Below are 15,564 nucleotides of genomic sequence, written 5' to 3' on the forward strand. Positions count from 1 at the left end.
CTGCTCCACGATGAACTGGGTCTTTCCGCAGCCGGTGGGTCCTACTATCAGAGCGTTACAAGGCATGTGATCTGGGTTCATATATAGATGGAGCCAGTGGAAGCAGTGCAAAAGATCATCGCCGACGCAAAGGATAAAAGAGACACCATAGAAATGCAAAGGGAAGAGATAGACCGGTTAAAAGAGCGCGTACAGGAATTGTACGATGAAATGTGTGGTCTGAAGCGTGCAGAACGGTTTGGCGCGCTTTTGACAATGGCGGGCTGGGCTAAGGAGTCCATTAAGGACTTCATTCGATATCCCCCATAGATATATGGACTGCATTACGTGCGAACTACCTGCTGACTGCATAATCCCTCCCAAAACACCGATACCCAAACCGTGTAAAAAATACACCTGCCGTCACTGTAATAAGGTATTCTCTGAAGAAGACTTCGTTGGACATTGGTGTCCCGCGGATACTAAAGCACAAAGGACTTTAGACGACGCTCGAGAAGAGTAAGAGGTCGCAAAGAAGATCTTACTAAGCCCCAGCAAGAGGAATTAGCATAGGTCTTTCTTTTTTTTTTTATTGTTATTTTGTTAAATGCTGCAAAGAGGTCTCAAGTAAGGGTCTATCTTTTATTGTTATTTTGTTAAATCATCGTAATCGAAGAATGGTTAACATGATTATCTTTTTGCTGGTTTCAACGATGAGAAAGAATGATGCCTCATCTTTTAATGGGGGCTTAACAAAATAACGAGAAATAATAGACCCTATCCTAAAACCCTCTTACAGGGTTTAACAATTTAACAATAAAAAATAAGACCTATATAATGAAGTGCATGCAATGTGATAGAACTTTCAGCTCCAAGCAACGATTACAATACCACCTTTCCAAGAAAGTCTGTCAAAAGACCATCAGCACTGTTTGCGGTGACTGCGGTAAGGAATTGTCCACTGTACAGACCCTACGATATCACCGCGAGCATAGAGTCTGCCTTAAAGGCCATTGCCACCGATGCGATGAACCCCTCTTTGAAGAGAACTGGCATAAATACCGCTGCCGGCGTTACCACCTCGAAGAAGTTGTCTGTGAAACCCACGGCGATTTAGCAGGGCGATGTTGCCCCCTTGAAACCAGCCGGGCGCTCGCGCGACGTAAGAAGGAAATAGACCAAGATTTCGTATGCTTTGACGACTACGAAGGAGTAAAATGGGAGAACCGAGAACACTGGGACGGCATCTGCGATAAATGTGGCTGTCAACGCAGCGGTCAGCATATTTGGTGTTGCCTGTATGACGGTCCCAAGCCTTTAGACCATTACCTGGCGATACGAAAGGCTTGGAAAAATGAGAAAGATATCACAGCATTCATAGGGGGAGCCTTGATTACCGTATCCGCTTACCAGATAACAGAAAAAATGAGGTCCGCCGTAGCAGACCAATACTTAACCGCTCATGACGACTAATCACACAATGGATTAGCTTCGGCTCTACGTTCGATGTCAAACTTCCATCGGCCGTTAACCTTACCATAGGTACGCAGGTGTGTATATTCTTCACCTTGCAGTACGTACCGTACACAGTCAGGCGCCCAAAGGCTGTATTCCTGACCGTCGCGTTCTAAGACCAACCTCAAACGGTCGATGTCTTCGAATGCGACGTAGTTTTTTATTCGGTATGAAACGCCTTGCAGCAGATCTCGCCAGTGGGTTTGTTCAAGAATCATTATATCTATGAAATATCTTTTGGTGCGTGCTTAAAGTGTCTTGACCTTTGAATGCCTTAATGCACCAAGGGCAAGGAATGCGAATACCGGCAACATATTCATCTATTTCCCTGCAAAGTAGATCATAATCATTGCTTACGATGGTTAAATATCCATTTTCTTCATATCGTTCCAACATTACCTTTTGTTTCTCGGACAATACGCCGGTGCCTTTGGGTGTCTTCAATTCTATGCATAATCCATTGTATTTATTGTGGTTGTTAAGGATCAGCAGATCAGGTTGACCTGCCTGGTAGCCTTTCCGCCAGCTTTTAATGCGCTTACTTGCGGTGTCCTGCAGTTCTCCAAGACCTGGAACTATGATTACATGCGGGTGAAACCTACGCACCCTGTGTACGGTTCTGTCGTGTATATCTGTCTCCGTTTCTATCTTGAATGTCATTGGATTTGAACCATTGAATCGCTTCTCCATATCGTATTTACCTGTCTTCCTTAGCGTAGGTAGAACGTCACCCAACACCCATTTCCTGAACTTTTTTGCTTCAGCCTTTTCAGATCCGAATATCAATTCGTAAAGACCTTCCTCCGTCAAATACACGGCATTGGGTTGTGTGTTAAGGGTGTAACTCAGCGTGACACCCTTTAAAGACTTCAAAGTTACCTTGTTTTCCTCTGATACGTGATCAGACGTCGCTTTTCTGGAATTTACGTAACCCAACGCCAACGCCACCTCCTTCGCTTTGAAGTAAAGTTTATCGCCTTGCACTATGCACTGCAGTTTGGTTTCGTTGTTTTCGAATACGCGAAGCATTATATACCTAAGGAATATTTTTATCTTTTTTCAATATGCAATGCTCTTTATTTGATTCATTTCTACGCTCAACTGGGCGTCAGACACCACGAAGATGTATGCGTTGATCTTGTCTGAGTCGCCTGCGCTAGCGTTTAAGTCACGCTTGATTTCCAGGGTAATGCCGTCCTGGGTATTTACCAAACGCAATCCCTGTCCATGTAAATCCTCGTCGTTGGTGGTTCGCATGTCAATCCACAGTGCATACTTATCGGTAAAGAACTCGCCGGGTGCAACTTGATCCCCAAACTTTCTTTTTATTTCCCTGTAGATGTCTGAGGGCTTCATTCCCTGCGAATACACCTTATTTGGAACTCCATTGATGCTAATCCCGACGTTGGTGATGTTGGGGTTATGAAAGGCTTCAGAGTCGCGCTTACCGGCTTCATAAGGTTTGATAAATACCAACATCAGCCCTGTAAGACTACGACGTGGTAAATTAATGCTCTGAGTAATTACCGCGTCTGTCTTATCCAGGAAACTAAAGGTTTTGTACATTACCGCGTGGTCGTACAAGAAAGCCTTTCCAGCACTGTATTCCATGCCAGCGCTACGTGCTAGATCTTCGGAGTGTATGGTTTCATACTGCAATTCCAGGTTGGTAATGGCGTATGGATGAATACTTCCCGACAACGCAGTGCTTAACCCGCCAATGATGTTAGTCATGTTGGCTAAGGTCACTTCAAACTGCAACTCACTCAACTGTCTAGGATAATAAACCCCGTGGCTGGTAATAGCCTCAAAGTCCAATGGTATTACGTATTTAGTACCATAGGCTGTCTTGATGGCCTTTGCATCTGCCACGTCAGTTGCGTCGCCAGAATCGGTAGGTTGTGTCTTGGTGGGAGTCCTAACCTTACGTAATATTACGCTACCGATACCCTGCTCTATTTTTTGTGCCCTTTCGAATGCAGTCAGCCACAGATCTTTGTAGGTGGTGTACAGGTCATAGTTGTTTAAGTCTAAGAGGGATTCCCCGGCGAACTTTACGCGCATCTTAGAAACAATGTTGCGACCAAGGTTGTTAACGATAATCCTTTCATCTGTGGTGGTAGGTTGCACCGCTAGGTCGAACCTTAAAGCCAGGGTACCAGGAACCAATACTAGGTTATCCGTTAGGCGTGGTACGCCTACGTACAGGGTTTCCCCTGGCTTAGCGCTAGAAGGCGTGAATGTAACCCGGTGAAAGGTGCGTTCTGCTTTCAGTCCGCCAACCTGCTTAGGTAATATATTGGGGTTTAACTTTGAGCTTATCATATATAATGGAAGTAGAAGGTGATTTTGATCCCCTTACCGAAGAAGGTCAAGTCGACATTAACGACGAAGAATACGACGCATGGACTAAAGGCGCGGAAACCGACCCCCTAATCTACGACATAGCCCTAGAAAACACGTACGGCAGTAGGTGGAAAAGCTTCAAGGCCGCCTTGAATCGCATGTGGCACGAAAAGAACCCGGGTAAGTCCGCCCCCGAGTACATAGAACTTCGAAACATGGGTGAGCAGGGAGCAACCGCGCGGGAAACCGTAGAGTGGGCAACGCAAGAGCTAACGCAGCGCTATTCCCACTTCGAGGCCGACGACGTAAGGCTCACAGAACGCGGAAACAAAGTCCTCATAAGCGTTCAAGACATGAGATATCCCGACAAAAACCGTTGGACCAAACCACAAGTCCTCTTTGACGAAAATGGCTCGGTCAAGGTTAACGTGGCAAGATTAAGGGGCTTCCAGCGTGCCACTAGAAGCATGTTAGAAAGATTGGAAAACATAAATGAAAGGGTCGCACTAGAAAGGCGCGCCGAGGAGCTGCAAGAAACGTTGGAAGAAAGGGAAGCAGAATACATGAAACAAAACCAACTACTCCTTGATGCTCAAAAGAGAGAACTTAACGATAAAAACCAAAGAATGATAGAAATGAGAGGACAAAAAGAAAATGCCCTACGCGAAAGAGACCAAGCCCAAAGATCCTTCGACCTCACCTTACAGGAGTTAGACCTGACAAAAGAGGAAGCTAAAAACTTGCATATCACCATATCCGACTCTTTGGAGGAACGGCGGCAGTTGGTTGCCGAAATTAACACTAAAGAGGAGCAAATCCGGCAAAGAGATCAGGCCATCGAAGACCTGGAGAGGCAAATAGAGCAGCAGCAAGAAGTAATCGAGGACCAAACTCGTACCGAGGAAGAAAGGGAAGCAGCTCAAAGGGAATCAGAAACCCTTCAGGTACACCTTGCGGAATTGCGGGCGCAAAAGGAAAACCTGGAAAAGGAGCTGGGGCTTACCACCAAGGAAAAGGTAAAAAGAGCCCTTTTGAAGTATGGCGTTCCGCTGGCGTTTGCGGTCGCTATTAGCACCGTAGTAGGAGTTATCCTATCCGCGCTTAAGGCTACAGGCGCGGGCGTAAAGAAATTAGGCAATGGACTAACGGACTTGGGAAAAAAGATGGCAGCCGGCTTGCCTGGGCTGCTGGGTTCGGTTGTTTCCTTGGCACTTAGGGTCGGCGGAGAACTGCTAAAGTTCGTGGGGAATAACATTTGGATCTTGGTCGTCGCTATTGGGGTGGTATTCTTGAAGAAGATGAAGGACTAATCTTATCCTTGTGTATTACTGGGGGCTTATCGTCGTCGGGTGCCCGAGGCGTCCTCGACTGGGGATAAGTAAAGATAGTATTCACACCGCCCTGATAATGCGGAACTAGCGGCAGCACACTCATGGTGCTAATGGTCTTATGGTTCCAGGTCGAATCTATAGTAGGAGTGCCCACAGCATTTATTCGAACGTTACCATCAACAGGAAGGAGTTGCAGCCGAGCATACTTACAATTGACTAACATATGAAAAGTAATTGGCGTTAAGTCTTCACCTGATGCCGTGCAGGGCTCCATTGAAAAATGGGTAACTTTCCTGGCGTTCGTTGAAGTTCGATAAGGAAGCAAGGGCTCGTCGTTCTCATCAATAAGTCTAAACCCTGCATTCGCACCATTTCCCGTATTAACGCTAATGGTGCAAATAATCAATGCAGTGCCCCCAACTTCAACCCACATGCCAGCGTCTTTCCAATCAGCAGATTCATCATGGTTCTTTTCCTCTAAATAGTAAACGTAATGAGTTTCCTTCTGATGTGGGTTGTTCATATATCTAAAGGCTTAACACCGTAAGAGTGCTAATGGTCATATGGTTATAAGCTGTATCTCTTTGATCCTCTATGCTATTTACCGTGACCTCTCCCGTATCGTCTACTCTTATCTGTAGCTTTACCTTCCCATGGCAATCAGCAACCATGTGGAAAGTCCAAACCGACAAATTCTCGGCGCTATTTATTGGCGGCTCTACGGAGAAATGCGTGGGCTCCCTGTTGTTTGTCTTATTTCTCATAGGCTGCAGTACGCCGTTGTCATCGCAGAAACGAAATCCTACGTTGGCATGGCTGATCGTGCCAATGCAAATACTACAAAGGATTAACTTCTTTCCCGAGTAGTTCAAATTCACTGACATACCCGTGACATCAACCCAAGATGCCTGGGTGTATTTTTTCTCGCCTGTGTAAGTCGTATAAACACAATCTACTCCAGCCATGTAGGGGTTGTTCATCGCCATATATAATAACTCAGACCAATGCTTGCAGCTGCTAGCCCGGCTTTTAGTAAGTTATGGTCATATTCCTCAGGTATCGCAGGTAAGACCTTCTTTGATGGTTCCTTAACTACGGGTAGCTTCGTTTCATGCGACTTTTTTGACTTCTCCACGAAATGGGGAATGTTCCTAAGAGCGTCAGAGTTCACGTCATTCGCCCCAAACTTCATATCCTTAGTAGCTCGCTGCAGTTTATTGTTGTATCCTACTACAGAGCCAGTATTTATAGATAAATTACTAGGCATTAACCAACAACCCGGGGCTACTGCATAGTCCAACCTCGCCTTAGAATTTTGTATGGCTAGTTGGTAACGCTGTACACCCTTGCTAATGTCGCCCTCCAAGATTGAACTTTCAAATAAGATCAAGGCTTCGGCTCGCGTTTCTTCTGCGGCGCCAGTATTTCCGATTATACTCGATCGGGTATTTACCTGAGCTCCAAGGATAGAATACACGTAAGCTTCTATGCTGCGGTTCAAACGGGCAAGGCCAGCTCTAGTTAGTCCTTTACCTTCTGGGGGTATGAAATTAAGATATTGCTTCGTTTGCTCGTCGTTGGTAATCTTAATAATCAGCGGGTTAGCTCCACCATACTTACCGCCCTCGTCTTTGAACAGAGGTCCGTCTCTGACTTCCTTAGTGGTCTTAGCGTTTGGTTCAAAGAAGGTGCTACTGTCGTGAGTTTCTTTGTGATACCCAGTGTCCCACTGCAACCGCAGCGTATGCACTTCCTTATCACTTAGCACATGCCCACCAATCCCCCAATAAGCCCAAATATGCCCCAAACCATTGTTAGCACCGGTAGTGCATCTAAAATCCTTCCCTACAACACCGAACTCCTTACAAAGCCTGTTATAGGCTGGAACGTCGTATTTGTTATCTCTAGGATAAAACGCAGCATCTCCCGGTAATGCAGTAACGCCCATCTCATGTAGTATTCTCCTAACCGTGAAGTGAAAATGAAACATGAATATTGAATTCTTCATCAAGCTTGCGCTTACACCACAGCCGCTAGTGGCACACCAAACTGCAAAGTTTAGTTGCTGCGACCAATAACGCATGTTAGGACCACTTAACCATTCATGAGATTCCTTAGCGGTGGTATGAACAATGGGTACGTCTTTGAAGATATCCCGCACCTTTAACGGAAAGGAATGCTTGTTAGAAATCCGCATGTTCAGCGTTAGGTCCAAGCTTGGGTGTTTATCAAATGAAACTGCGGGTATCGGATAAGTACTGGTACCAAGCAATAATTCCTTTGACCAACCTTGCACGGGCTTATGTTCAACATATGTTGGCTTAGGCTTATGTTCAACATAACCAGAATTCTTCAGTTGATCGTCTATCTGATTAACCAGCGTAGGTTTCAAATCCTCATTACTGTACATTCTGGAGCCGTTATAGTAAATACCATCGGGCCTTCTTTCGAACTTACTAGCATCCGCGTGTGGAAACATCTTCCTGAAGGCCCTCCAATTCCAGTAATCCCTATTGTCGTGATGTGGCTGCTCCTGTATATCATTCCCAAAAGCGTCGTACATTAGTATATATAATGGATGTTATACCATCAGCACCTCCACTCTATCCTGATTTACCTACAAAACCCAATGAATTGAATGCCGAGAACTTCCGCTTGAATAAGGCAAATCTAATCCTCGCTTACTTAGAGGGTCAAACGAAGCACTATGAGGAGGTCAGGAAAAAGTATGCTAGAGCCCGAAGCATATTACATAAAATCGCGATAACTTCCGGCTCCATGTCCGTGGCGTTAACAGGCTCTGGCGTTGCTACTTCGCTTACTGGACCGGGAATAATCGTTGGAGTTCCTTTGGCTAGCGTCGGCGCCGTCTGCGGTATTATTTCGGCTGTTACAACAGGCGTTATGAAACAGTTGTCAAGCAAAATATCCAAGCATGACACGACAATAGCTCTGTCAAGGGCTAAAGTAAATACGATCATTGACCTTGTCTCAAAGGCTTTGCGTGACAGAAAGATAGACAACGCAGAATTCTCGCTTATCTTAGCTGAAGAAGACAAATACGAGAAACTAAAGTCGGACATAAGGAATAAAAAAACCATCGTGAAAGATCTTTCCGAGGAATCTCGCAAAAAGATCTACCAAGAAGCGAAAGAAGAGCTTCAAAGAAAGCTTGCTCAGTAAACATCTGCTTTGAAAAGAGCGTGACAGGATTTCGTTTACATATCGAACGACAGTCTGGAAATTACGCGTAATCTTATGGCATAAGATTTATACCATAATACACGGCATGACCTTATTTGGCGAATTATTACGCGTAATTTCTCATCTTATGCCATAAGATTCACTATCTTCTTGGAATCCATCCTAAGAGGGGGTGGTTGGGGTCTATTTTGTAAAATATTTCGTAAATTACATCAGGATAATAAGGAATATCCTTATCCAGCCGATAAAACATCCACTCGGCTTTTGTCATATCAGAAACCTCAGGAATAGAGTTACCGGTAATTTCAGACAAAAGATAGGGAATAGCTTTGTAATATTTCCCTAGCTCTAATTTTTTCAGCGTTTTCCGTAGACTTTGCGGGGTTGGCTCTTCTAAGTGGTTTATAATTCTTTCCATTACTTCGTCGTCTAAATATACCGGCTGTTGACCTTGAATGTGACTCATCCAGTCTCTGAAGTATTTTATTCTTTTGTATGGGGTCTTCTTACGGCCTCCATTAGCGTAATACTGCTCTTTGGTAGCACAAGGCACGGCATTACGAATATTCTTACCACATTCGTAACACTGCGCTGACGTGTCGTCTTCTATTTGCATTTTCTTACCACAACAAATATACTTATTTGGTTTAGTAGGTACAAACTTGGGTTTCAAGCACTTTACACAGAAATCATAAACAAACTCTTTACATTCTTCGCACTCCATATATAGACTAACACATTTGCGCTGTTGCCCCCAACCACACTTGAGTGGGGTTGTTTCCGTAGGTGGATTTTTGACGCGGGTCTTACCCGTGTTGAGATTGCGCTGGAACCCCCATTCCCTATACTACTCAATTTGCTCCTAGCGAAACAGTTTAATCTAAAATGGCCTGGTTTTTAGATATAATATGTGTTAATATGTACTGAAAAATATTCTGAGCGTTTGCTGGCTATTCTACTTCTCTTCGTGGATTGATACGGGTTTTAGAACAATTTTCGGTGAATTTGCGTTGATTTGACTCCCTCCAACGAACATAATCCTTTGCGTTTAAACAATAGATTGTTTTGATGTGACGTCATATTGAAATAGGGCAATTGGCATTGCAGTGCATTTTGAGACTGTTTTGGAGGATCAAATAGATGCCATCTTGGAATTATGTCTTCTAAAACAGTCAATGCACCTTGAAATGTTACCTCGACCCAGTTTGGCTTATCTGAGATGCGGAAAGATGCGGACTTGTATGATTTTTTTCTACTCTTACTCCTATTTTTATGTCTATGTTAATTTTATTTTGATATCGATTATTGTGTTCTTTCTTCCTTTCTTCATTGCCCTACATTCTTTTTATTGTCTATACTGATCAGAACATTACTTTTCTTGTGAACTGCTTGACGAGGTCTTTTAGTAACCTCTAATGAAGCACATTATATTGCTAGACAAAAGAGACATACCAGCGATCGACTTGGGCTTTGTCATCAGTGCTACTGCCGTCGATGCCGATGAAAACTTTCAACAGATGAAAGACATCATCAAACGGATGATTACCAAATATGGCACAGGAAAAATTCGGTACAGTTTGATAGTGTTTGGAGACAATCCTGCCATTAAACTAAGGTAAGAAAATATTTCATTGATCTCTTTATTTCAAATATGGGTTGCACATGATTGTAGAGGGTTGGGTTTTGGAAGCGTTAACTAGGACTTTTACATCATCTAACAATCAGCTTGATAACAAATTAATTCAGTTCATGGTCTCTTGGGGATGGGCTCTGCAAGATGAATCTTTCGGGGAATATTATTCAAGGTAAAATGGCGTCCCAAAGAAACGTTTTTGTCATAAGATTGGTAATCAAACTGATTAAAGTTGAATTAAGTAAAGGAAGTCAGAATTACTTGGAAAGTCAGTAAACATCAGGTCCTAGCTCGAGATCTTTGCAGGCTAATTCGCATTAATATTATTAAATTATGACAAAGATTGCGTCAATTTGTTCAGAAAAGCAAAGGTTACAGCACTTATTACTAATCGTTTGAATTAACTCGGAAAGATCTCGAGAAAAGTGCCAATTAGTGCTGCTCTGCTTGTTTTGCAATAGATTTAGTTCAGTGTTTGCCAGTAACAAAGCATTACGCAACCATTTGGAGATGGTGCCACGTTCACGTGGTGGGGCTCTTGACAAAGCAATGGAGGTAGCTAAAGACCTGTATGAAAGAGAAGCCAGACCAGATGCACTGAAAGTCCTCGCTGTCATTATGGATAAAAAGGTATGTCAAATTTTCCATTCTGGAAAAGTGACAATTTAATGAAAACATTGGCCGATTTTTGCGTTGAATTTGCTTTCGTTATAACCAAAGGGAGCCCACTATAGATTGTAGAGGGAGAGCTTAATAAATCAAAATTGTATTTAAATTCATTCCCTTATTTTGAGGCTAAGATAACGTCTGCTAAATAACGCATAAACAAGGACAACAAACGCGCGCGAAAAAAAAAGTTATCTATTTTTAATCGATTTTTTTACTCGTTTGTGTTAAGAAGCACCGTATCTTGAAATCGAATTCAATTTTTTTTAAGTCGATTTTTTTCCTATTTTATTTTCTCTCTTCACTTTTATCTCACTTGGGCACCCTTCGACCAAACTTTCTTCAAATCGTTATGTTGTAAGAATAACTAAGTTACAGCGTCACATACACAATATTAACCTACTTTGTTGTTATCATCAGTCTACGAGCGGCCCAGATGAATTGCATTCTAAAGCCAAGTCAGTGGAGGATGCTGGGATAATAGTGGTACCTGTAGCTCTCGGTTCATCGTCTGATGCGGACGAGTTGAGTAAAATAACACCATGGAAGGACAATGTTATAAAAGCTAACAAGACTGTGAGTCCTTCTGTTGTCGCTGAGACCATTCTGGACAAGGCACTTACACGTAAGTGTTGGTGGCATGTATCCCTTCTCGTGAGAATAAAGGGACCAAAGACCTGGTCACCTTGTTAGTTGACTAAGAATAAGCACCCAAGATTAACTGTTTTATTCAAGTCAATCAATATAGCGTAACATGTCTCCCATCCCACCAGAGAATTTTCAAGAATATTCAGCGATAGAACAGATTTCTTATAAAGCTGAAGTACGGCAGTATCGTGCCGATTCTTAGAAAACGTGCTGGAAGGCACACATGCGCAAACGTTATTCTTTAGTGTCACCTTGCCGTGCTCGACCGTGCAGTCCAAAATTTTGATTGGATGAGAAGTAATCTCTCTCGCATGATTGGTAACATGTACATGTATTTTTCTATGGTAGTTCAAAGCGTTACAAAATTTGCTTGGAATTTAAATTCATAAGATTTTTCTTTAAAGAAAATTGCGAATTAAACTGAAGAATTACGCTAGAGGGTGCATCAACAAAATGCATGCATGAAAACTCAGATCTTGAAAAAATACCTTTCATTTAAAAAATATACATATACGTATTTACGTTTATAACATAGACATTTTTGAGATTTGCAAGAAATTAAAAAAAAAAGAGTTTTTGAATTTAATTGCAAATTTTTACTTTTACAGGCCGACAAAAACTCCCAGACATTGATCTAGTATTCGCCCTTGGCGCTGCCTCCCTCAGATCCACCAGAAATTTCCAAGAAATGAAAAATATCATCAACGAAATCATCGACGAGTATGGCACTTATAAATTCCGCTACGCTGTTCTAACATTCGGTGACAAACCCACTGTACAGCTTAGGTTTGGCACTAAGTACCCCACAGATGCTGACCTCAAGCGAGCAATCCAGATCATACCGAAGATTGACGGTGGTGTTGACCTTGAACGAGCTCTAAGAGAATCACGGAACCTTATGAATGCAGCTAGGCCACAAGCAAGGAAAGTTCTTGTAGTCGTAGTTGATAAGAGGTCGGACAATACTGTGGAAGAATTGAAGGCTGCTGGTAAATCCTTAGAGGAGGAAGGAATACGAGTCATTCCTGTTGCGTTTGGTAATGCTGGGGACCCTAATGAATTGGGTCATGTGACTCCAATCAAAGAAGATGTATTACCAACTAATGATGGCGATGGAGCGAAGAAAACTGCAAAGAAGATTATGGATAGGGTGCTGAACGGTAAGGAGTTTATTGTTCTGCTTTGCTAATCTATGTCGTGTTTTGGAAAATTTAATAGATATGCTGTATGATATGTGTTAACAATAAGGAAATAAAAGTGGCAGCCATTTTGGATGATTTTCACTATAAGGAGCTTGTCGTCAATCTTAACGATATGACAGTGATAGCCATCTTAGATGATCATCGCGTACAATTCTGGGTCACTTCCGGTGATTTTGCTCATTTGCATACTATAGCACTGAACGTTAGTCACATTTCATGCTAATTAACCTCGAGGAATTACGAAGAATAAGGAAAAATTCGAAGCTAAGGGATTTTTTTTAAAATTTATTTTAATTTATTTATTATTATTTTTTGACTGTTCTCAATCTTTTTTTATGTATATCAGAAAAAGCAGCAATGCCAGCCATAGACCTCGGGTTCGCCATCAGCGCCGACGCCCTCGATTCTGACGAGACCTACGCACTAATGAAAGACGCTATTGGATACATCGTCAACAAATATGGAACAACTCGTCTCCGTTATGCAGTTATCGCATTCGGCTCGTCTCCCACAACACATATTGACTTTGGTCAAGCCTTTCCTGACCCCAACTATTTGAAACGACGTGTAGTGTCCTTACCACGCTCTTCCGGAACACCGAACCTGAACGAAGCTTTGGCGGAAGCCAAAAAACTTTTCGAGTTTGCTCCAGCCAGACCTAACTCCAGAAAGGTAAAATTATGTTACAAAAATTAGGCATTATATCGCTATGGAAAACTCAGTCAGAGTCAGCAGGTATTTTTCGGTACAAAAAGACAGTACGTCAAAACAGAAGTTTTAAATACAAGCTTCACACCTAGAAGTTGAAATCTCAATGATCAAAAAACGTTGCATAGTTTCTGCCCCATATAATGGCTGTCAAAAAATGTTTAGCTATACGCAGAAGTAAAAAATGCAAGAATATTTTGCCATCGTTAACATGACCGCAATTACTAAAACCGACATTAGTAATATTAGTTAATTTGTATGTGTGATTATAAGTACTGATCAGGGCACCAGTAGAATTAGCATAAAATAAGGTATCTCAAGCTCACACTTGTTTTTTTTTTTCCCTTCTAGGTATTAGTAGTAATAGTAGACAAAAAATCATCCAACACTCCTGACGAAATCAAGACTAATACCAAAATCTTGGAGAAGATCGATGTTCGGGTAATACCAGTCGCTGTAGGAACTGACGCCGACCCAACAGAACTAGAAAAGATAACTGGAAACAAAGAGAATATGCTGAAAGTACCTAGAGATGAAAAGGCTAACAGTCTTGGCCAGAAAATCATGGACAAAATATTGAAACGTAAGATATAGATAGATGAGAAAAGCATTATTTGGACGTTAATTTTGCCCCCGAAAGCTTTGCTGTACAATTGAAGTTCCGTTCAAGACACATTGCGCCAATTCAGTGACATCCCTAAAGACCCTTACACTTGTTTTACAAAAGGACTATTTTTGGTTGCATAGCCCGCCATCTTGAATTAAATTTAATAGAATATTTGCTATGAGTCTCTAGGTGTGCCAAAAGATAAATCACGGCAATGGCCTTCATTGTTATGTCATGATTACAGCCCGATATAAAGCTTGTTCCGCTTTGAACCTTAAAAAAATAAAAAAAATAAATTCGCGGTAAGGAGACGTCTTGACAAGTGGGTACCTTTGTAGTGCTTTATTTGAGCAGTTGCGCCCCTTTCGCGCTTCTGAGGGTCTTTCGCTCCAATCACGTGAATTCAGATCGCTCCAATCACATTTTAATTGAAATTCCTGATTACCTTTTCACTGACCTCTGTGTGTTTTACCTTTTTTTAAGCTATTGAAACGATCCCAGAAATGGATATCAGTTTTGTAATGAGTGCCACTGCAATTGATGCAATCACCAACTTCGAGACGATGAAAGGCATCGTGAAAGCTGCCATCGACAGATACGGCGGTGATCGTCTGCACTACAGCGTTATTGTATTTGGCAACACACCCGCACTGAAGTTGGAATTTACATCAAAATTCCCCTCTGATGATGATTTTAAGAAGTTTGTTGAGAACATTCCAAGAGCTAGTGGTACAGCTCTCGATAAGTCTCTCGAACTGGCGAGAAATGAATTTAATAGAAATGGTAGACCAGGTGTCAAGAAGGTTGGTAATACTCGTTCGTTTGGGGCCATTGCAAAATGCACTCAAAAGCCCATATTGATTCACGAAAAACCTAACGAATCCAGTGCAAAAAATAATGTTTAATATAAGGATATCACGATCCATCGTTTCCAGAAGGACATATTTAATTGATAATCATCAGGAGATTTTAGACTACGGCGTCGGGACTTCGACAAAGTTTCCCTCGGCTTTCGTTTCGGTGACATTGACTCAGTGAATCACCATCATCCCATGCTCTTCTTTAAAATACATTTTGCCTTGCCTATAGGTCATAGTTATTGTTATGGACAAGAAATCCACTAGTGATCCAGAGGAACTAAAGAAACACAGCAAACTTCTGGATGAAGAAGGATACATTGTTATACCAGTAGCATATGGAAGAGAATCTGATCCAACTGGACTAAAAGACACCACACCATATGAAGAATACTTGATTGAAGTCGATGAAAAAGAAAAACCAAAAGACATCTTGACTGAGATCATGAATAAGATTGGCAATCGTAAGAAAAACATCTTAGGTTTATGTGAACCAGGGCCCGGTTTCACGTAGCCTGGATAGCGCTATCCGAAGAATAAATCTTATCCAGTGGATAAATTTATTGGAAAACAGCATCGACCCATCCCCTGAATAAGGATTTATCCGCCGGATAGTACTATCCAGGCTTCGTACAATCGGGCCCAGTGCTTGCTTGCTTGCTTGCTTTCTTCATTCCTTCCTTCCTTCGTCTGTTTGTTCTTTCGTTTGTTCTTTCGTTCAGGTTCTTCGTTCCTTCCTTTCTTCCTTTCTTCCTTTCTTCCTTTCTTCCTTTCTTCCTTTCTTCCTTTCTTCCTTTCTTCCTTTCTTCCTTTCTTCCTTTCTTCCTTTCTTCCTTTCTTCCTTTCTTCCTTTCTTCCTTTCCTCCTT

The 15,564-nt window shown here is 42.2% G+C and overlaps 1 protein-coding gene across 1 annotated transcript in view; it reads left to right on the forward strand.

Annotated features, from left to right (window-relative positions):
• Window positions 1-15,564, forward strand: part of LOC148913957 (uncharacterized) — an 83,742-nt gene that overhangs the window by 28,786 nt on the left and 39,392 nt on the right. Inside the window, exons 29-36 of the mRNA XM_089025660.1 lie at window positions 9,813-9,990; window positions 10,470-10,638; window positions 11,095-11,299; window positions 11,931-12,482; window positions 12,871-13,196; window positions 13,584-13,815; window positions 14,323-14,642; window positions 14,929-15,160. Coding sequence (XP_088881786.1) covers window positions 9,813-9,990; window positions 10,470-10,638; window positions 11,095-11,299; window positions 11,931-12,482; window positions 12,871-13,196; window positions 13,584-13,815; window positions 14,323-14,642; window positions 14,929-15,160 — 2,214 coding nt within the window. The remainder of the gene's footprint in view (window positions 1-9,812; window positions 9,991-10,469; window positions 10,639-11,094; window positions 11,300-11,930; window positions 12,483-12,870; window positions 13,197-13,583; window positions 13,816-14,322; window positions 14,643-14,928; window positions 15,161-15,564) is intronic.

Source organism: Actinia tenebrosa, unplaced genomic scaffold (assembly GCF_029948245.1).
Source record: "Actinia tenebrosa isolate PJP-AT-01 unplaced genomic scaffold, QUT_ActTen_1.0 PGA_scaffold0__85_contigs__length_37466705, whole genome shotgun sequence".
Lineage (NCBI taxonomy): Eukaryota > Metazoa > Cnidaria > Anthozoa > Actiniaria > Actiniidae > Actinia > Actinia tenebrosa.